The 23,818-nt window shown below is 39.2% G+C and overlaps 1 protein-coding gene across 2 annotated transcripts in view; it reads left to right on the top strand.

Annotated features, from left to right (window-relative positions):
- The window catches only part of cntn3b (contactin 3b), a 96,199-nt gene that overhangs the window by 37,312 nt on the left and 35,069 nt on the right, over positions 1–23,818 (top strand). For both annotated transcript variants that reach the window (XM_060868378.1, XM_060868377.1), the window contains exons 5-10: positions 5,160–5,255; positions 15,474–15,677; positions 16,115–16,217; positions 16,798–16,982; positions 19,039–19,175; positions 22,342–22,471. In XM_060868378.1, the coding sequence (XP_060724361.1) occupies positions 5,160–5,255; positions 15,474–15,677; positions 16,115–16,217; positions 16,798–16,982; positions 19,039–19,175; positions 22,342–22,471 (855 nt within the window). The remainder of the gene's footprint in view (positions 1–5,159; positions 5,256–15,473; positions 15,678–16,114; positions 16,218–16,797; positions 16,983–19,038; positions 19,176–22,341; positions 22,472–23,818) is intronic.

The following is a 23,818-nucleotide window of genomic DNA, read 5'->3' as shown; positions in this document are numbered from 1 at the left end:
TGATGAAACAGCTCACAGAAAAATGTTTAGAGCTGGAAGGTTAAATGTAACACAAATAACCACGCTTTACAGCCATTGTGAGCAGAAAAGCATCTCGGAACTTGCAGTATGTCAAACCTTAAGGTAGATGGGATACAGGCACTCTTTGCCAAGAAAAGGAATATGATGTTATATGGTGCACAGACTCATCAAAACTGGACAGTTGAAGATTGCAAAAAAGAGATGACATTCCCCTTTCTAATTGTTTATGTGAAATGAATCTTTGCTGATGTTCTTGCATGATTTTATGCATTGCACTGCTGCTATATGTATTTGTAGGTGTAGAGATGTTCCTACAGTAATTAAGTGGACAGGAGCTGGAGCTGAACTCTTGGCTGGAGCTGAACAGTTTTTCATGCAGGGCTTTACAAAAAGCCAAAGTGTAATGAAATTCAGTTACTAAATAATAATATTGCACTCATGTACTATCCGCATGAAAATGGTGGTACCCATGACCGCACACTGAGTATACACACTGCCCTAGCTTCTGCCTCTTCTGAACAGATCCTGACTCCAATTTTTATATGTTGCATACAGGCAAACAAGATAGACTTTTTCTGGAAGTTTTTACTCGACTTTTGACAATAACACAACGGGAGTCAGTGGTGTTATGTCTCCATACGAATTCACTGGCATAAACCCACAGCCAGGGGTGGGAGAGAGGGCATGGTGCATTAGTGGTAAGCGTGTTCGTCTCACTACACTGGGGTCAGGGTTGCGTGTGGTGCTGTTTGTGCTGCCGTGTATGAGCAACACAACTCTGCCTTAAAATGATGAGGAAACTGAGAGATTGCAATGTTGAGCAAAAATTCATTGTCCAATCCTTCTTTATATTTTTACTTCATGGTTATTGTGCGTAAAATATTTTAGATGGTCAGATCAGTTCAGATGAACAGTGCTAGATGATCTACAGCTGCTGTGATGTAGTCATATTCTTCCAACATTTTCCAAAAAACAAACATTGCCAACATTAATGCTTCATGATTTAAAGAAGAACACCATTGTGGTTTCTGGAAATTAGAATGAATGTTGGCTGTGAATATTACTTTAAGAAAGGTATCCCAGTGATCTAATGTCTCTATTGCAAAATATTGTTAAACATTTTACCAAAACAAAATTTTGGGTGTACAATTTGGAAGTTAATAAAGATATATTTATGGTGTTTTATATTTACGGCTCGATCAGACCCAAGTTCAGGATCCCAGTGCGTACACCATTTTATTAACGACATAAAAAACAAACAAAAAAATACATGCCAAAAACAGCAACAACGTTGACATTAACATCAACAATGACTTACAAACACTAAGAGAAGAAGACAGGCACATATAAAGAAACCAATCAAGTAAACAAGGAACAGGTAAGATGGCGGGAACATAGGACAGGAACGGGTGTAGCACAGCCCACATAAAAACAATAAGGTGGATGATGAGAAAACACCTGCCAGCCCCTCCCTGATGGTCTGGCAAGGAACTGTCCAAGCTCTTGACAGCAATATTGCTCTAGTGGTTAAGCTTGTGGATTGGAAAATCCACTGTCAATCCGCCACTGTTGGCACCTTAACCCTCTTTGTCACAGGGGTACTGTACCATGGCTGACCTGGGCACTGACCCCAACCTCTAAATATGGGACATGTGAAGAAAAGCACATTACATTACTGTGCTGTAATATAATGTGTGGCAATAATAAAGACTTCTTTTCATTGTTTGATAAACTTATGGCCAGCTTAGGTGGCTTAACTTAGGTGGCTTAGGGGTGAGCATGTTTGCCTCACACCTCCACAGTTCTGGGTCTGATTGCTATCTCTGCCCCATGTGTGAGTAGATTTTGAAAGTTTAAAGACATGCCTTGTATGCTGATTAGTGTCTCTAAATGGTATTTGTGTGTGATTATGTCCTATGATGTGCTGGCACCCCTGAGACACTGTGTAGAAAAAGCAGTACTGAAAATGGATTGATGAACCCACACTAGTGGTATAACATTTACCAGGTCTACAAATACTGTATTCAGTTCAGTTTCAATATTCAAATTGGCTTCTTTACTAGTGATGCATAATACATTATAAACTTATAGTATCTGTTATAGTATATCTGTATAACACCTGATTTCAATGTTTAAAGAGATGAGAGGCAACCTGCTCAGGCCTGTTGAATAGTAAAGTTCCTCTGTCCTCGTTCTGCACATCGTGCTGCACTGCTATTGATTAGGTCTCTGGCCAAAGAGAGCATCCCACTCTCCCCTTAGGCTCCCACTATCCTCTTGGGGAGTATAATGAATCTCACTTGTGGGGATTGGTTGAAATGAGCTGCTTGACATTTATTTCCTTTATTGATTACTGGTTAGTTGAAGAGGGAGTGGCAGCTCTAATAGGGCACTATTTCTGCCAGATTCCATTACCTTCAGATAAGGGAGTATTTTCATAGTGATTTATTTGGCTTACAAATAAACCAGCAGTCGTTCCAAGGTGTCTAATATGCGTTGTATTAAAAGTTTTGCCGGAGTGCTTTAGCGATTGTGTACTTAGCAAGCAGTTTTGCTCGAGCTTCATTAGTGACTTATGCATTAGTGAATCCACATTACTTCTTACATGGCTAATAAGGTTGGCTAATGGCTTAAATCAAGATGTCGAATTTGCTGGTTTCAACTTCAACCTAGCAGATTTATGAGAAAGAAATACAAGACACAGAGAGCATCCCACAAGCCCCAGCTTCCAGCTCCTGGGCTAAATTGTTTGACCTTCATGTCTGGACTGATATTAATGTTCTTCATTACAGAGCACCTGGACACGTACAGGCGCTATAGAGCTGCCTGGCTTCTTCTCAGATCTACGAGCCAAGCTATACAGATTCCAAACCAAGAGCTCGTTAATCATCCTTAGGGCCTCACTATCTCAGACTCGGAACCTTTCATACTGTTATTGTGAGCTGACCAAGTCCTTTTTCCACCTCCTCCTCCCTCTGTTGCAGGCTAGGACATCTCTTTCATTCAGCAGGGACTCTCATTAGGTGAAGCTCTATCCACCACCCCCACTGAATCCTGTTTTCCTCACCACCCCTGTGCAGTTCGTCTTATCGGTCACACTGACTCATTTTTTTTGTTTGGCTTGCTGAGCTAGAGGCCCAGCTGTTTGTTTGAATCCTTACAAGCTTCTCAGTCTTGTAACACATATGAGGATTTTTATCAGACCAGGTGGGGAACAGCTGCCTGCAGTTTTTTTTTCCTCCTAGTGTTAATTTGATGTGCATGAATGGTGCATAAACACTGACACTGGGGATGATGTTTTTAATTTTGAAGATTAGGGCTTGTTTGATGACGCTGAGGTGTTGCCGCCAATAACAGCTGACCCTTGTGTTCTTTGCATTCGATCTCTCTGGCCCTGCTCTGCATTCACTGTCCATTATTCACATTCTCCCTCAGGAGCTAATCCCTAGTCCGTGTCGTGTTTTGACACACTTGCTGTACGCTGAAATCCATTTCAGAAATAAGAAAAACAACAATCAGCCTCTGGAGATATTTTTTTTCAAACAGATGTTGTCTACCTTGTAGAAACTGACCACTAACATCACAGGCATCACTGTTGTTTAGTATTATGTATAATATGCACGGAGCAAAACATGACAGGGCATGCTGTCATATGACGTGTCAGCCAAAAGTAGTCTCTGTGAATAAGTTATTACCATAGACATCTCAGACTCAGACACCAAGCCTACAAACTGTTGGCTGAACAGCTGATGCTTATGGCACACAAAATTGGAAAGACATCAGGAGTTTTGAAGTCGTCATCTGTTTGGTCGGATTCTATAGAATTACCGGGAGATGTTTGTGTCGTGTTTTTAATAGTCCATCTGGAAACAAAGCCACTGTGAAGCTCTACTTCTTGCATGTGAGAAGGAAGCCATTGTATTTACATTACTGTTACAATGATCTCTTATGAGAATCTAAATAATGTATACTGTAGTTCACGACTCTGTATAGACACGGTAAACAATTTGCATGACTTAAATGGACGATCTGTGGTTACACATTGGTCTATTTTTGAAGGGACATCGACTTTACATTTTTATGCCAGTAAACATGAAGCTGAACAAGACAAACTGAGATTTGATTCTGCTTCACATGTCAGTCAGTGGCCTCTTGGGTGGTCCTTGGCCAATAAAAGTTGCTATGTAGTCCAGACCTTTTCCCATCAGTTTGACTTTGTGAGAATACGCTAGCTGTGACAATGTACACTGAAAAAAAAAGCTCACTGAATTTATTTAATTGGAATGAGTATGTTGGTTCCATGTGATTGATATGAGTAACATTAACACAATTAGTTTTCGTATATGCAATATGATTTGAGAATGTATTTTCAAAGCACTGGATAAAAACAAACTGAGCTGAAAATCAAACAGAAGGTGAACTGTAACAGACACATTACCAGTGCACTATTCTACCATGTTTATTTTAATTCCATGAATTTAATGTTATGTCCTTGTATGATTTCACAATATAACTGGTTTGCGTTAATGCTATGTGAATTGTTCATGCTCACGCTATATCATTCAAGTAATTGGAATCCTGTTTAAATGAAGTTTAGCATAAGCAACACAACCATGTTTTGCTGAGAAACATAATATTATTATGTGAGCTATCTGTAATTGTCATATAATGAGGCAGAGAAGATGCTAATGCAGATGAGCATTTTATTAGGGACAGCAAACAAATTTCACTAGGCAACGGCAAGGTATGAAGACACTGCGTAAATACTTGAATAGTAAGCACATAAGGGTTAAATAAACAAACTAATCAAGAGGGAACGTGAAAAACTATTCTAATGTGTGAACAAATGAATTACAGCCTGCTCTGAAAAAACTGTTGGAAATATATAAGGAAATAGCAAAGGCCGGACCTCATGGCCTGCTGTACTGTTTCTCTGCAAATATCGACAGCTGTCTCAAGATGAAGGTTATTCATGGTATTTTTAGCATAATTTTAGCAGCAGTTTAAAGTAGTGTTAGACATTGGCTGTACCGAACTGGATATATGGTACCATTATTCCTGATTCAAAGCAGTACCTTCCTATCTATGTTTTATGTTATTAGTAATTCTGCTTGTTATATCTATGTATTATTTTCTAGATCTAGAGAACTTCAAAACGCAGCAAAGAAGTGCTGTAAATGTGAGAGAAGGCCAAGGTGTCGTTCTGTTATGTGGAACCCCGATGCATTCTGGAGGTAAGGCTGATTATTGACATATATTCACACTTTTGCAATAAAGCTCATATTACAGAAAGATAGGAGGCTACGGATATGTTCACTGCTGTTTAATAATGCGTCATTAAAATGCTGGTGTTTAGGAGTATTGTCTCCTGTTAAGAAATACATGACGATTGGGAAAGTGGTATCACTTGGATGTGTGTTTTTTGTGGAGGTGCCAAAATAATGGATTGAAATCACAGCTTCAAGTGCGACAAAAGCAAAGCAAATAACCATTATTTTGCATCTTGATGTGTTAACTGCGCTTCATCATGGGCTCAGGTCTGAGTCACAGCTGTTCTACTTTACATCTTCAGCATCTCCTTGGCCAGCTGACGGAACTTAAAAACTGGGACTGCTATTCAGACATCAGTAATTAGAGAGGAGTTTTAATAGCCTAAATGGAAATGACAGATCAGCAGTGTGAAACATTCATTTCAATTTGAGATTGCAGCAATTATGGGAACAGATGAGACTTCAGAATTGAGAAGACGTGGGACTTGTTTCATCGGACAGCAATTAGGATTTGTCGAGATAATTAGTCTGTGATTAATCATGTGCTTAGCTGGAGCACAGGATATTCAGGATATATTTCCTGTGCTCCTTTTCTGTGCGGGACCAGGATCACTGACCAGGATCACCAGGATCACTGACCACATTTTAACCAAATACAACAAGTATTTACAACAAGTATTTATTTACATTTAAGTGTGTGTGTTTGTGTGTGTGTGTGAGAGAGAGAGAGAGAGAGAGAGAGAGAGAGAGAGAGATTATGACTGGTGTTGTTTATTGTAAGTTGTTGCCTTTTTGGACTCCTTTATCATTTGTAATGTTGCTCCCATTTAAAACAGTTTGGCTCAAGCCCAGCCATTTTTAGTGTCATGATTGAGGACAATGTCCCGTCCAGAGACAAGCTGTTTCATGTTGAGGTTTTGTTCAAACCGACCATCGAAAATACCCTCTCTAATGAATGTTTTTTTTTTTCATTGGTTGTTGCGTTAGATCTTACCCAAATACAATAGTGCTATTTTCTGATTGGCTATTGTGTTGCCTATTTTTTTTGATTGGGTGATAAGTGTCAGGCTCGACGGAGAACTCCAGGAGAGACGCGCTTCATTCCAGAGAGACAGCGGTGCGGACAGATAAGTTTTGGGTGCTGCAGCAGATCAAATATATGATAAATAGTCAAAAAGTTTTTCTGCGTGAGAAATACGATGTGTGGCGGGAGAGCATGACAAAAGACCAAAATGCGTGACTGTCATTCTCAATGCGTGACACTTGACAGCCCTGTAGAGTAGTGTTTGATGTCGGTTATGTCGTAATCACTTTGCGATGCATATGAAAGCGTGGCTGTATTTTTTTTTTCTCTGCACTGGTAGACCTCTTATAGATTTCTGCACACCATGCTCTTACTCTCCGCACGTATCTGTTCTCCATTTATTGCTTCATTTAAATCTCTTTCTTTTCAATTATACTCAAATCTGTTGGTAAATGGAAATACACTCTTTGATTTGGAGCCTCAACCCAATCAGAAAGTAATATATTTCTCAGCAGAATGCATTCGCTGCTCCGAGCAAGCAATCAATAAGCTTGTCATGTATGAAATGCAATGGAGAAGGTTTAGTTGGATATGCTGCCACTAGCTACTTGACATTCTTAGCCTGAAGAATGGTATAAACGTATTCGATTGTCACGACTGGAGGCGAAGGCAGATGCAGGTGCAAACTTTTTTTGTGCAAAAAACTAAAACTGAGTATAAGCAAAACAGTAAAAGCATACAGACACTGCAACTCGACATCAACAGAAGCTTGCAATAAGACAATAAAACACAGTAACTTATATGTTGTTCTTTCAGCTGCTCTTAGTTGCCACAGTAGATCACATGGTCTGCATACTTGATTTGGAGTAGGTTTTAATTTCCCTGCCAGGGAACTGTACCCTGGCAACGAGAGCATGGGATCCAAACACAGTAACTTATATATGGGTGCTAATTTGGGGACATTTGTAAGTGTTCATAGGGACATGAGATGTGGACATGTAAAATGCTGGGGCTGATGGGTAATGTAGTTCAGTTTCAATTCCAGCATAAACATGACAGATATAAAGATCAAAAACACATTTAAACCTTACCAGGCTCTTTTTACAGTAATAAACTGGTACCAGGGTTGAAAGGCAGATTTACTAATTACTGTAATTGGTGGCTGTAAAAATGTTCAAATGTACTGTAAAAACAATTTTTCTGTTACATTATAAAATGCATTACTGTAATATATAACCATATTACTGATACTGAATTGTGATTCATTATGTAAAAAGTAATATTTGAAAATCTGTTGACTTTTGGCATGGCTAATTCTGGTTAATTCTGCTAAACTTAACTATGTTGGGGTAACTTTACTAACTGGGGTTTACTTTACTCAGGATGGTCATCTAAGATACCATAGTGACACAGAAATAAAAGGAAAATAATTAGCTCTTGTTAGCTAGCCAACTGAAGCCAACTGCAAAATTAAGAGGCAAATGTTATTTAAAAGAGTGCTAAAATATCCCTTATAGTCTTACTAAAAAATCAGCCTGACATGCAAGCTGACACAAAGGCAAGGACACTGACAAAAATCTGTACGTTACAAACTGGCGTAAAATCTGTGTAACGCTTCATAGGGCAATTTCTTCACAAAAATAAGATCAGACAGAATCAGTCTGTGTGTGTTAATGTGTCAGGTCTAAAGACTAAAGAGTTTCTCTCTCTCTCTCTCTCTCTCTCTCTCTCTGTCTCTCTTTACAATTACAGTAAATTACTCCTGTCATTTAGAATTAATCACTGTTATCAATTCATAAAAAGAAAGTAATTAATAAGTGACATCACAGAAATGACCCATATGCACTGTGTGGGACGAATGATGCAAAAGAGGGTGTGACTTTCCTGACACAGTACTGTAGATTGTTCAGAAATATACATGAATTATCACCTCTTAAGACTCCATTAGGACAAGATCGTCAATAGTGCTACATAAAATGCTACTAGGAAAAGCTACTAGAAAAGCTACTATTCCCCTCTGAGCCACATCTTTTCATAGTACTAAGACTCCAGGTTCAGTTCCGTGGCCAATTCCGGGTCCACTTCCAGGTTTGCACAGTATAAAAATCGCACACACGCAATAGTCTTCACAAAGTATTGTCAGTCTAGCTACAAGCTGTTGTTAGTTCTAAGCTGTTGTCCACCTTGTTTGTTTTGTGCTCTCTGTGTTTGACCTGTTTCTTTGTTTCCAGATTTCATGCTGTTTTTGGATTAGTTTGCTACATGGACTGTCTATTTGGTATTTGACCCTTTGCCTGTTTTCATCGTTTCGCCTCTGACTGCAGTTTTGCTTTGTCTGTTATGTTTATTGCTCAAATAAACACAGCACATGGATCCTATGCATTCTGCCCCTGGTGATTCGTCACATACTGCTTTATTTCTTAAAACCTAGTTTTGTCCATTTATATAACCCCACTAAAAACAAAAAAGGATTCTTCACAGAAATAAAACCTAATTCAGACCAAACGCAATGTTCTAATACAATGTTCCATTTACTACGTACATGCTTCTATTTGTACAGTAACTAGTGTTTAAATCAACACCAACGGCGAGATCCTGCCGCCAATATTTATTTTACCGTAATCAATTGAAACATATGTATAAGTGATTTATTTTGCAACATTATTGGTGTTCTGAATTGATTGTAAAGTTTTCCTAGTAAATCAGATAAAATACTAAAAGTCCCCCACCTCACAAACTGGTAAAGCACAACTACTTCCTAGCAGCACAACTTGATTACTGCTATTTGACTGAAAGAATCTAGGTAGCTTTGCAGATGAAGAGGATCATAGCTAAGCAGTATATTTTTATGCTTTTCAGAGAGGGATAAGTGAAGACCATAAAACATGTACTCCGAAAGAGATTAATATGATGTAATATGATGTTATCTAGCTAATAACACTCCACATTTATTGTAGCTAGTTAATTCATTTCAAATTTTAGCCATAACTACAAATATTATAAGCTAGCAAAAAAATGTTGTGACTTTTATTTAATAGTTCCAATTACAAGGTTATTCACAGTGGAAGTCAGGTCATGCCATCTTGTGTTGTAAACAGATGGCCCAGTTTTATTTTTGTTTCCTCTATTGTCAGGTATCTGAAGTTTCTTAAGTGATGGTAGGCTTTTAAGCTTTGAATCTGCACATCCAGTGTGAACATCCTCAGATCTTCTTAAGATTTGCCGCCTTGCACTTCCATTCCATTTTATTTTTTAAATTACACAAAACAGTTCAAATAAATACAGTACTGTGCAAAAGTTTTAGGCAGGTGTGAAAAAATGCTGTAAACAAAGAATGCTTTCAGAAATATAAATAATGAGTGTTTAATTCTGTCAATTTACAAAATGAAAAGTGAGCAAACAAAAGAAAAATGTAAATCAAATCAATATTTGGTGTTAGTACCTTTTGCTTTCAAACCAGCATGAAGTGATGGCATGGCCCCCACAGAGCCCTGATCTCAACATCATCGAGTGTGTCTGGGATTACATGAAGAGACAGAAGGATGTGAGAAAGCCTACATCCACAGAAGATCTGTGGTTAGTTCTCCAAGATGTTTGGAACAACCTACCGGCCGAGTTCCTTCAAAAACTGTGTGCATGTGTACCTAGAAGAGTTGCTGCTGTTTTGAAGGCAAAGGGTGGTCACACCAAATATTGATTTGATTTAGATTTCTCTTTTGTTCATTCACTGCATTTTGTTCATTTATGAAAATAAATGTTTAACACTTCCATTTTTGAACGCATTCTTTGTTTACAGCATTTTTTCACACCTGCCTAAAACTTTTGCACAGTAATGTATGTTCCTAATGATCATGGTATGAATATTAAAGGGGTTGAAATTCTTAGTTCTGATTATAGAAGAGGTTATCTCCCCCACCCCACACCATCACGCCACTGGAGTTACTAGTTAATTTGCCTCTTAACACAAGTTCACATCACCTCTGCTCAATTCTTGTCCTACTTTTGCTTTATTACTTGCATAACTGTATATATATATATATATATATATATATATATATATATATATACAGGGAGTGCAGAATTATTAGGCAAATGAGTATTTTGACCACATCATCCTCTTTATGCATGTTGTCTTACTCCAAGCTGTATAGGCTCGAAAGCCTACAACCAATTAAGCATATTAGGTGATGTGCATCTCTGTAATGAGAAGGGGTGTGGTCTAATGACATCTACACCCTATATCAGGTGTGCATAATTATTAGGCAACTTCCTTTCCTTTGGCAAAATGGGTCAAAAGAAGGACTTGACAGGCTCCGAAAAGTCAAAAATAGTGAGATATCTTGCAGAGGGATGCAGCACTCTTAAAATTGCCAAGCTTCTGAAGCGTGATCATCGAACAATCAAGCGTTTCATTCAAAATAGTCAACAGGGTCGCAAGAAGCGTGTGGAAAAACCAAGGCGCAAAATAACTGCCCATGAACTGAGAAAAGTCAAGCGTGCAGCTGCCAAGATGCCACTTGCCACCAGTTTTGCCATATTTCAGAGCTGCAACATCACTGGAGTGCCCAAAAGCACAAGGTGTGCAATACTCAGAGACATGGCCAAGGTAAGAAAGGCTGAAAAACGACCACCACTGAACAAGACACACAAGCTGAAACGTCAAGACTGGGCCAAGAAATATCTGAAGACTGATTTTTCTAAGGTTTTATGGACTGATGAAATGAGAGTGAGTCTTGATGGGCCAGATGGATGGGCTCGTGGCTGGATCGGTAAAGGGCAGAGAGCTCCAGTCCGACTGAGACGCCAGCAAGGTGGAGGTGGAGTACTGGTTTGGGCTGGTACCATCAAAGATGAGCTTGTGGGGCCTTTTCGGGTTGAGGATGGGGTCAAGCTCAACTCCCAGTCCTACTGCCAGTTTCTGGAAGACACCTTCTTCAAGCAGTGGTACAGGAAGAAGTCTGCATCCTTCAAGAAAAACATGATTTTCATGCAGGACAATGCTCCATCACACGCGTCCAAGTACTCCACAGCGTGGCTGGCAAGAAAGGGTCTAAAAGAAGAAAAACTAATGACATGGCCTCCTTGTTCACCTGATCTGAACCCCATAGAGAACCTGTGGTCCATCATCAAATGTGAGATTTACAAGGAGGGAAAACAGTACACCTCTCTGAAGAGTGTCTGGGAGGCTGTGGTTGCTGCTGCACGCAATGTTGACGGTGAACAGATCAAAACACTGACAGAATCCATGGATGGCAGGCTTTTGAGTGTCCTTGCAAAGAAAGGTGGCTATATTGGTCACTGATTTGTTTTTGAATGTCAGAAATGTATATTTGTGAATGTTGAGATGTAATATTGGTTTCACTGGTGAAAATAAATAATTGAAATGGGTATATATTTGTTTTTTGTTAAGTTGCCTAATAATTATGCACAGTAATAGTCACCTGCACACACAGATATCCTCCTAAAATAGCTAAAACTACAAACAAACTAAAAACTACTTCCAAAAATATTCAGCTTTGCTATTAATGAGTTTTTTGGGTTCATTGAGAACATGGTTGTTGTTCAATAATAAAATTAATCCTCAAAAATACAACTTCCCTAATAATTCTGCACTCCCTGTATATATATATATATATATATATATATATATAAAAGCTGTGGGGCACAGGGCTTTAATTATATCTTAATTATATGTAGTGATTTAAAAAATAAAAATAAAAAAAGATCTAATTTTTAACTCATTAAACAACATGTGTGGGCTTATAATGTGAGGAGATGTAATTAGTGTGTTCTGTCTTATAAGCTTTTAGTTTAGTCAATTAAAAAAAATGTTTTTTTATCATGATTTTATCATGAACTCTAGACTGCATTATATAATAAGGCATGAATTTGGCATTGTATAGCATTTACAGATGGAACAATATAAAGAGGTTTTTTTTTCCCTTGGTTCGGTTTGTTTAGACATGGATGCTTTCACACCAGCAGTTTAGTAACAAATAAAGCACGGTTATGTGAATAATTGAAAATGTGAAAGCTGTCATGTGGAGCGGGAGTCACAGCACAGTACTGAACCCGAGACTACTGTAGGAGGTGGTGCGAGTTTGGTTGCACTGGAACTGTGGCGTGCTTCCCGTGAACACACCTCGTATTTGGGTCTGCACTTGTTTAGGAAGTAATGTAACTTGTGCACAATAATAAATTTAGGCAATTTAATAATAAATCTAGTGTTGAGTCTCTGTGCACGCTTGTGATGTTATGTAAGATAGACACAAATGCACCAGGGTTTGATAGAATCAAGTGAGTCTGAAACAAGACCAGTGTTGCAGGGCATCGGGGACAATCTCTGATTTGGATCTCAGCAAACATACCCAGTTTGAAAACCAACATAAGAACCACCATATTGCAATCAAGGAAACAATCACTCAACAAATCAATCAACCAAAAAAAAAATCGGACAAAACAACAAATTCTGGAGGTCTCGTCCCGATTGCCTGCAGTGAGAAAGCATACAGTATTCAGAACCTTGAGCACATAAACAGGTGCCAATGAGAGGACGGTTTACTCACATGTGTGAAACACATTTTGGTACGTATTGAAATTTTGTTTTGTGGACATCCCCAATTTTGGAACAAAGCACAGATCCAAATACACCTTAAATGTGCTTCAGTCTGTCTGTATTACTCGGTGATCATCTGCATGTTTTCTATTAAATCTCCATCTGTATTAACCTGATATCTATATATACAGAATTTTGGACTTGCCATTCAGGTTTGTTATAATCATAAGGAAATACTAATATAAAACCACAAATAAAATTTGTTTACTATATAACTGTGCATTGAAGTCATCATGAGAAGGCTATATTTACTATTTCGGAAGTCATAATAAGACTTTACATACCTTGTATTAACTAAGTACAAAAAATACAGTTTTTTTACTTTACTAGAAAATAATGATTGCTGTATAATGCTATCATAGTTGCACTTAAATAACTTGATGAAAATCTCCTATAGGTGCTTAAATGTTAGTTTGCTTGTATGATGAGCTTCTTAAACATTCTCTTTCAACAAATTTACCATCAGCTAAAGATCCAGCCATCTTTTCTGACTGACAGACCCCCGACCCCAAAACTCAGCTAAAAGAAAATCCAGTTTCCCACTCGTAATTAAGACTTTGCGGTGGTGTTCATGTGTGTTCAATCTGTTTATACCGTTTTTCCGGCATTACTGTGTGTGAGTCCTGTGAGTTAGCTGGTTATCAGTAACATTCAAAACTGAACTAAAATCTGTAATTGAAATTCTATTTGTATGTTGTTCCCATGTCCTTGTGCAACTGTCTCACACACTTGATATTTTAAGCGAATGAGAATTTATTTTATTTGAAATCACGGTATCAAGCTGAAGCACACAAAACCCAACCTTTTTTGTTCTTTTTTTTGTTGTTGTTTTTTTATGTTTGCGCATCTCAGCATCATGTTATCATGTGTACTGAAGGCCACAAAGATGTTTAAATATTCCAGGTGTGTGTCCTAAGAACAAAGCCCCTGGTGTCCATTCGAAACACGTCCGTTGCTGCATATTCATGAGTTTATTTAAAACCGTTTCTCAGAAGGATCTTCTCATGTCTTTGTGATGTAAAGCATTTTCAGTGGTGATAATCGCTGTTTTGTTGTTGTTGTTGTTTTTTGCCCTCACAAGCTCTCTTTTGACTGCTCAGTCACTTTGAGGGAAATCAGAATAAATCTCTTTTTAGACCAAATTGTAGACAGGCAAAACACACCTTGATACATCAACTACTCATATCTGACAGCTGAAGATCTGGATTTGCAGCTTTCAGTTTAGATTTTTCGCTGCCGATGACACAGACACGCTAATATACCATGACAGTACTCTCTATCCTTCCCACCTCTGCCTTTTTTTTTCTTTTTCTCCTCCAGAGGATGGAAGAAGGTGAGTCAGCCAGGCGTGAACAAGGCCAAGAGAACCAAGGCCAGTGTCCTGAGAACGGCAGCGAGGCACTTTTAATCTAGTTTGTTTCGCTCCCTTTGTCCTGTCCCTTCTGAAGAGCTGGTCTGTTTACCGAGTCCTGCCTGCCCAAGGCAAGAGGGGAAGGTTGGGTATTGTGTGTTTCTAACACAAAGATAAAATGGCCTGTCTAAAGGTGTCAGTTGTTTAATATTCAGGTTCTGCTCACTACTCTGCAATTATTACACTCTGTCCATCAAAAGTTTGCCGGCAACTTGGACAGGTATTTGACTCATTTTTCCCTCAAATCCTGCAAAGTGGGAATAGCAATAGAAAGGCCTTATCACCTGACCTGGACCCAGTCACGCCTCTCTGGAAAGTAATACAACATCCGTGAAGCATTACAGAGCTGCTCTGAGACCTTTTAGACATTCTAGCCTCTACTGTAAGAGAGCTTATACCTAAGCTTGTAAAACGCTATTTTCAGTACTATTTCTTTTGTAGGTATATTTACTGCTAATACTTTACCCGGGTTAACAGATAATCCTGGCTATTCATAATCTGACGATTCACACTGTACAATGCTAATCCCTTGGATAACCTTCTATTTTGCATATTTGCAGTGTCAAAAACAATGATCAGATAAATACAGCACATGACCATTTTAAATAAAGGCTTGTCTCACACTTTTGTATCAGTGAGGAAATATGCTTGAACCTGGGCCTGATCGTTAAGAATTGAGACTAAGTAGACTCCTTAAACACTCAGTTATTTCTAACTATTGTCCAGTTTGTCCTGAACAGATTTTTCTTAGAATAACTGTAAAAAAAATAAATAAATAAAAATGCCTTTTGACGAGTTCATCATTTGGCATAATTTTTTTTATTTTTTATTTTTTTTTGCTCCAAACTACTGTACAATACAACACAGGCACAGGGGTATTTTGTTTTTTGTGATTTTTGTAAGTGTGAAAGGTTCTTCTACCCAAGCTTTAGAATGACGATAACCTGGGGTGTAAAAAACCCCTTCTTCTTCTTCTTCTTCTTCTTCTTCTTCTTCTTCTTCTTCTTCTTCTTCTTCTTCTTCTTCTTCTTCTTATTATTATTATTATTATTATTATTATTATTCAAAAAGTTTTCTGGATCTGACCAGACTAGCAGGTTAAGACCTAGTTTTATGTTTGTCTCTTCTCAGAACTTACATTCGCTTGGGTCTTCAATGAGTACCCAAACTTTGTCCAACAAGATGGTCGGCTCTTCGTGTCGCAGGAGACTGGAAACCTGTATATCGCAAAGGTGGAACCGTCTGACGTGGGCAACTACACATGCGTCGTCAACAACAGCATCACCAAGGATAAAGTGCTGAGTTCACCCACTCCTCTGGTGCTGAGAAACGACGGTAAGATCTGTCTACATATCATACGATCCTTGACGGCCGGCTTTGAATGGGATACAATCTGAGATTTAAAGCAAGATGCCTTTTCATGAAAGGTCAGGGCTTTTTAAAGGTTGCTTGAAAGATTTTTTCCCCTAAATGCCAGGCCTTTGAAGGCTGAACTGTTACCTTTTAAGGAAGCTAACATGTAGCCCTAACAATGACACACGGAGGCCACATTTCCATTTAAGATGCTTTGCAAGTTTACTGAGTGAATTCTCTAAATCTTTTATAGACCTTTTGGCATTTTTTTTTTCTTCAGCACTCACTACGTTCCACTTTCTTTCCGATTGTCCACATGTTATTTTGGCTGTATGCAAGAATATAAAGAGCAGATGCCATAAATCATTGATGAGTGACACTGTATGTATGTGCTTGTGCGCTGTTTTGCCCCGTCACAGGTGCAATGGGAGAATACGAGCCCAAAATAGAAGTTCATTTCCCAGACACTGTGCCTGCTGCGAAAGGATCGTCTGTGAGACTCGAGTGCTTCGCCCTGGGGAAGTGAGTTGTGTGTGTGTTTTATCTACCACTAATGTAAATCTGAAGCTCACACCCATGTCTGGATAACTTTTTATTCATTTTTTGATACACTGCTGCTTTGAAATTCAAGATCATTCCTTTAGGTCCTTTCCTAATGCGATTAGCCATCTGCAGGGAGGATTTTGTTATTTATTTTTAATTAATTTTTTTATTTTTTTATTTTTTTACAGGAGGCTTCTCGTGTTAATGGCCGCTTTTCACAGAGCACTAACCCGAAAGATTTACCTCTTAAATAGTGCGGAAAAACGAGCCGGATGCTCCTTCTCGGAAGCTGTGAAGAAAGGGGCTCATTTAGCGCGATAAAAAGACGCATTTTCAAAGAAGACGCGATTACATTAGTCTTTGAGAGAACAGAACAGCAAATAGCGCAACAGTCGCAGACGTTAAACAGATATGTTCAAACCAGATACTTCAAAAGCAGCCACACTCTTTAAAGAAAACAAGGAGGAATTTCAAATATACGTATCCCTTGAGACACACTAGCAGGTTCCTGTAAACACTTGAGCTCAAAGCCAAATTTGTTCTTTTCTCTCCATCACAGCCCGGTTCCTAAAATCAGCTGGAGACGAACCAATGATGTGCCATTCCAGAGTAAAGTCAAACTGAGTAACTCCAATGCCGTGCTGGAGATTCCCCGATTCCAGCAGGAGGACACGGGAACATACGAGTGTGTGGCAGAGAACAGTCGAGGAAAGAACGCTGTAAAAGGACGCCTCTCTTTTCACGGTAAAGGAGCTTGAAATGTAAATGTATTAAACATTTTTTTAGGACGAATTTTTTTGCCATGATCCACGTTGGGGAAATCGGCACTACTCAAGCTGTCCAATCTAGGTATCAAGCAGTTCTCCACTGTGATGACATCTTGAGTACTTTGGTCATTTTTTTTTTTGAGTCCTAAGAATTGTTATTTTTTTAACTTTTCTTTTAGCATTTTTTTGGCTTCTTCCCTACTCCAATGGCATGTTGTGACAAGCTTCCACTTGCATTATGATGCATAAGGTCTGAATGCGATGAGTGTTATCTGGGTTATAACTTAGAGCAAGGTCATGTCATAACAAGTCTGTCAAATGGCGCTTGAACTCAAGAGGAGCTATGATGCTGCATGACACATATGATGATGCGGTGGTAATGATGCCGTCCTGCATCAATTACACATCCTTCTGCAGTCAGTCTTAGAATTAACAACAAACAATAGCTATGAAAATCCACAGTAAAAAGGGACTGCATATTTGCCCATGCTTAATAACATCTAATAACCTCTATTAGTCTAATTGCATACCATACACAATCTAATAACATCTATTAGTCTAATTGCATACCATACACCGGCAAAATGTGCAGTTCTGATATGTATTTTGTCTACTCATTCAAAGGTTGTGTTGTACTAATAGCAAGAAACCAGGAGGGATTTTTTGGGGCTTATTCAGGTTCTTCAAAATAGGAGATTATTTTTGAAATGCAATTATAAGCCAGCATTAATTGAACATGCAGTAAGTACACAGGCACCGCAGGGTTTCTACCAGGCACCCGGATAATAAGGCTGCGGAACGAGGTCAGAGGATTTATTTGTGTGCTGAAAGGACAGAGCGTGCCTTTGGTCTGATAGAATTGTCAGTCTGTCTGGAGAGAGGGGGCGTTTACTTTTCAATAGACCAATTCATAGCCATTATGCTACTGTGAAATGAGCAGACTTTTTTTTCTTTATTTTTCTTTCTTTCTTTCTTTCTTTCTTTCTTTCTTTCTTTCTTTCTTATAACTCTGAAGCGTTGTAAAGAATGGGGAAAAGAGAGCACCTAGGGGAGTTCTTGTTTTCTTATTAAGGGGCTTTTATGCAGATAATATTTGAGTTTTTTGTTGTTTTTCTCTCACAGTAAGGCATAGTAGTAAAAAGGTCATGGTCTGGAAGATTTCATTGAAAATAATGACAGAGGGAATAAAGGGCTTATAACTGTGAGTGAGTATTTAGAACTGAATTCATATGATTCACTGCAGGGTCAGAATTAATTACTATCTATCTATCTATCTATCTATCTATCTATCTATCTATCTGTCTGTCTGTCTGTCTGTCTGTCTGTCTGTCTGTCTGCCTGCCTGCCTGCCTGCCTGCCTGCCTGCCTGTCTGTCTGTCTGTCTGCCTGCCTGCCTGCCTGCCTGCCTGCCTGTCTGTCTGTCTGTCTGCCTGCCTGCCTGCCTGCCTGCCTGCCCGTCCGTCCGTCCGTCCGTCCGTCCGTCCGTCCGTCCGTCCATCCATCCTTCCATCCATCCATCCATCCATCCATATATCTATCCATATATCTATCCATTTATCTGTTTACCAAATTTCATACAGTACTCTGAAATTTGGTGTCGCAACAGCAAAAACACAACAACAGCGGGAGGACACAATACACACAAAAAAAACCCCCCTCAAAAATAAGAAGGATAAAAGTACATTGGAATGAATATACCTTTAAAGAGTATAATAGTCAATAGTATATATTATGTAATATTCAAGTCAAGATGCTTTTATTGCCATTTAAACCACATTCAGCTGCTGCAGTGCAGATTAATGCAATTAAACAACGTACTTCTAGGACTACAGTGCTACAGAAAACACAAAAGAGACATGAAACACCACAGAACTAAGTCCACTACACAGTACTACTTAAAGTGCATGTACGCAAACGTGTACAAGACTATTTTATATTGTATTATATACTTCAGTGGCATTTAATCCTTGATAGGTATTATTATTTGTTTTTATTATTATTTCTTTTAACAACCTGCATGTGTCTCTTTATAGCCAAACCCCACTGGCTGCAGACCATGACGGCCACAGCTTTGTCCATCGAGGAGAATTTATTTTGGGAGTGCAAAGCCAATGGGAAGCCCAAACCTTCATACAGCTGGCTGAAGAATGGAGAAATGCTTATGTCTGAGGTACAGTGAAACTGCTAGGGAAAAGAAAAATTCTCAGTCTTTTCAAGGTCAGCAGAAAACAGCTGGGTGGATAATTGCGACGATTCCATGGCCCAAGTAAAAAAGAATGAAAAATGACTGTTGTCAGAAAGCAGTGAAACAAAATGAGATAAATGAACTAAAGAGAAACATAATGGGAACTAGCTATTAGGAGAATCTTTTTATTGTCCAGCAACCATTCGGTTTATCAAGACCACTTTCTTAATAACTCATGCATATATTTAGATCAACCTTATTATTGCAAACATCAGTTCTTTTGTGGGTCCAATGTCTGACTCAGGAACACTGGGTATGAAGAAGGAATAACCCCCCACTGATGGTGTATAAGCATTTCCACTCTCACTCACTCACTCTCTCCTAGGGGCAGGTTAGAGTAGTCAGGCCACATAACAGCATGTTATGAGAGGTCAGAGGAAACAGAAGAGCTCAGAGGAAATCCCCACAGACATGGCGAGAACATGCAAAACACTGCACAGCGGGTAATTCCAGCTCATGGTGAACATGGAGCTGTGAGGATGTTGCTACCCACTGCCCTTCCACCCCACTGCTCTGAACACATATATACGTTTTTAATTATTAATTTGACTGCAGAGTTCAAAGGGACTATATGTGATATACATCTATCAGTGGTGCATGTTATATAAAATCCAGTCAGACTCCAATAGCATTAATGCACTAGAATTGATTTTTTATACATTCAGTTATAAAACAGACATATAACGACAATAGCAATTTTATAATAGAATGATACAGTTGAGGCCAAAATTATTAGCCCCCCAGGAATTTTGGAACATTTTCCTAAAGATCTTTCCAATGTTTGCAGCATTGATAAAACTTGATATAATCAAACATTCGCCAGTGCTATTTAGTAGCTTTTGGTACATTTTGGAATATAAAATACATTTTTAGGCTTGCTTTATAATCAAATATAGTGAAAATGGGGTGGTCAAAAATATTAGCCCCTTGTGAATATTTGCTTTCAAAACACACCCAATTAATCAATCAGCTTTCAAAACACACCTAATTAATCAATCAGCTTTCAAACCACACCTGTGCAGTCAATTGGCTTCCTAACAACACCTGGGCATTCAATCAGCATTAAAGGACTCCAAGGAACAGGGCACTTGAACACATTATTGGGAGAGACTACTTTTACTCACCATGCCAAAGACAAAGGAAATCAGTCTTGAGCTCAGAAAGAAGATAGTGGAGGCTCATGATAAGGGGGAAGGCTATACTGCCATTTCCAAGCTTTTCACAGTGTCTAGAACCGCCGTACGTTGCATCATTGCCAAGTACAAGGAGACAAATTCTGTAAGAAACAAACCTGGGCGTGGTCGTAAGCGCAAGATTTCAAGAACCCTGGAGAGGAAAATAGTCAGAGATATCAGCAAGATGCCCCAGACATCTGCCAAGATGATTGTTGCTGACCTGGCCTCTTCTGGAGTTGATGTTTCAAGGAACACAGTTGTGAGGGCTCTTCATTGTGGTGGGCTTCAGGGCCATCGTCCCAGAAGAACCCCTTTACTCAAACAGCGGCACATCACAGCTAGACTGAGGTTTGCCCGTGAACATTTGAAAGGTAAAGATGAGTTTTGGGAGTCTGTGCTTTGGTCTGATGAGACTAAACTGGAACTGTTTGGGCACATGGATGTTGCTTATGTTTGGCGAAGAAAGGGTGAGGCCTTCAACCCTAAGAACACAGTTCCCACAGTTAAACATGGTGGTGGGAGCATCATGCTGTGGGGCTGTTTTGCAGCTTCAGACACAGGGAGCCTTGTTCGGGTGCATGGCATCATGAAAAAAGAAAATTATGTTGACATTTTGAGGGATAATATGCAGAAATCTGCTCGTAGTCTAGCCTTAGGTCGTCGCTGGGTCTTCCAACAAGACAATGACCCAAAGCATACATCGAAATTGGTCCAACAGTTCCTGAAGGATACCAAAACAAAGGTCCTGGAGTGGCCCGCACAGAGCCCAGACCTCAATCCTATTGAGAATCTGTGGCGAGTGCTCAAAGTGAATGTCCATGCTCGGAAACCACGTAATTTGGACCAGCTGGAGCAATTTGCAATGGAAGAATGGGCTAAAATCCCTCAGGAAACCTGTGCCAACCTAGTAAAGAACTACTCTAAGAGGTTGTTGTCAGTTGTGGCTCAGAAAGGGTTCACTATTGACTATTAATGACCGGGGGCTAATAATTTTGGACGTTTCATTTTTGCCCTTTCTTGTTTCAACTCACTATTTCAATTAAATATCCTAATCAAACTTAGTGGAGATTTTGTCTTTGTTATTTTGGAAACAAACACACTATAAAACACTTGTTGTTAATGGTCATTTCCATGGAGAAATCAAGAGTTTTGTCTAATTTCATAAGGGGGCTAATAATTTTGGCCTCAACTGTATAATAGAACAAGAGACAGACTGTATTTGTACTGTGAATGACCTCTCTATTTATCCCCCATCTCTCTCATGCTTGTATTGTGCTGACCCCCAGGTTTTAAGAATGCCTAATGGGCTTAAAGCTCAGCCGTTCCATTAGCCTCTCCTGTAGCTCGATACTTTTTTCAACCAATCCCTCTCGCTTTTCTGAGCGATCGTTCACAGTAAGATGAATTGCTTAGATGTGTGCCACAGCTATTGTCAACACTGCTTTTCTGTCCTCCAAAGCTTAGGGTCAGCATTTTCTTTTGTCCCCCAGGCCCCCAATCCACCTTAACATCCAACATGGCTCTATCCCCCAACTCAAGCTTAGGCTACAGTCCAAAAATCTATACAGAATTTGAGCGTAACTATAATTGGAGAGCATCTCTCTCTGTCTCTGTCTCGCTCTCTCTCTCTCTCTCTGTCTCTCTTTCTTTGATTTTTTTTTTCCTATATTCTCTAGTGATGGGTGATACTGCTGATTTTCTTTCAGAGTCAGCAGCAATTACTACCAAGCCTAGCATCCTTTTATACGAACAAACACTTTTTTGACAATAAAATGTGGAAATCTTTGCATAATTGTTTTTCTGTAATGAATGATTCTGAATTATTAGACCTAATCTTAACTGATACTTCAGAGCTGATGTACCTGTATGATAGTACGACTCTTTGTGTGTATCTGTCTGCGTGTTTTTCCCCACAGGGCCGGGTGCTGATAGAGAACGGTGCGCTCAGCATCTCCTCTCTGACCCTGTCTGATGGAGGGATGTATCAGTGTGTGGCGGAAAACAAACACGGCATCATTTATGCCAGTGCTGAACTGGTGGTGCTAGGTAAGTTTCACTTTTCACTCTGCTGAAAGAAAATATTACACAGAATCTCACTTTTCACTTGTATAATTGCCAATTTATATAAAGCATTACCGGAGTACTGATTAATGTTCATCAGGCCATGATAAATACAGAAATCCAAAAATGGATGATTTGTCTTCTACAATTTCACATAGTGGGGGCACGGTGGCTTAGGGGTTAGCACGTTCGCCTCACACCTCCAGGGTTGGGGGTTCGATTCCCGCCTCCTCCTTGTGTGTGTGGAGTTTGCATGTTCTCCCCGTGCCTCGGGGGTTTCCTCCGGGTACTCCGGTTTCCTCCCCCGGTCCAAAGACATGCATGGTAGGTTGATTGGCATCTCTGGAAAATTGTCTGTAGTGTGTGATTGCATGAGTGAATGAGAGTGTGTGTGTGCCCGGCGATGGGTTGGCACTCCGTCCAGGGTGTATCCTGCCTTGATGCCCGATGACGCCTGCGATAGGCACAGGCTCCCCGTGACCCGAGGTAGTTCAGATAAGCGGTAGAAAATGAATGAATGAATGAATTTCACATAGTCACCAGTCTAACTTAGCACTGTAACTGGCCTCTATGCTGATGGAGAAACTAAAAAGCTATCAAAAGTTAAACTTTCACATTGCGCTTAACTCATTGTTGTTTATTATCATTCTCATTCTAAAGAGGTTTAAATGGAAAGCAAAATAAATTTAGCAGAAACAAAGTCATACAGTTGATTTGTGCTTGTACCCAATAAAACGCAATCAGGGCACATCCTTTTTATACAATTTACAACATGTAACATAAGCCTATCTTTTGTTTTTTTCTTTGCAATCCCTTTCCCTGACGTCCACCATTATCTCCTGATAATTAGATACTTTCAAACTCTGTAATACTGCTCATATTTTAAAATGGCATCAAGACAACATACGCTGGGTCCATGGTCTAATTCTTAGCCAGCGCTCTGTATGAAAACTGCCTTCTGAAAGGTTAAAAGGTTATTGCTGTAAGGTTTTCTAGTACATGCATTATAAACAATTGTACTTCAGGTATGCTGAGTATTTTACCTTTCATTAATTATCCTGTGTTAAGCAACTTGTTTTGAGTATTCTGAGTACCATAAATATACAGTAACATGATAATATGTAAAATACCTGAATATTACATGAAAATCAGGATGTTTCAGCACTGAAAAAAAAAACCTGATAATAATAACTGAAGTGCATGCAATAGTGAGGGGAAGATACAGGGCACTAAAAAATCTGAAGTTGGATATTAATGGATGCATGGTCAACTATGCAACAAACTTAAAAAGCCCAGAAATGATTACAGAGCTGGAAAAGATAACAGTTCCTA

This window comes from Tachysurus vachellii, chromosome 4 (assembly GCF_030014155.1).
Source record: "Tachysurus vachellii isolate PV-2020 chromosome 4, HZAU_Pvac_v1, whole genome shotgun sequence".
In the NCBI taxonomy this organism is placed as follows: Eukaryota; Metazoa; Chordata; class Actinopteri; order Siluriformes; family Bagridae; genus Tachysurus; species Tachysurus vachellii.
Note: the sequence above shows the minus strand (reverse complement) of the source record. Positions and strands in the feature narration are given on the sequence as shown.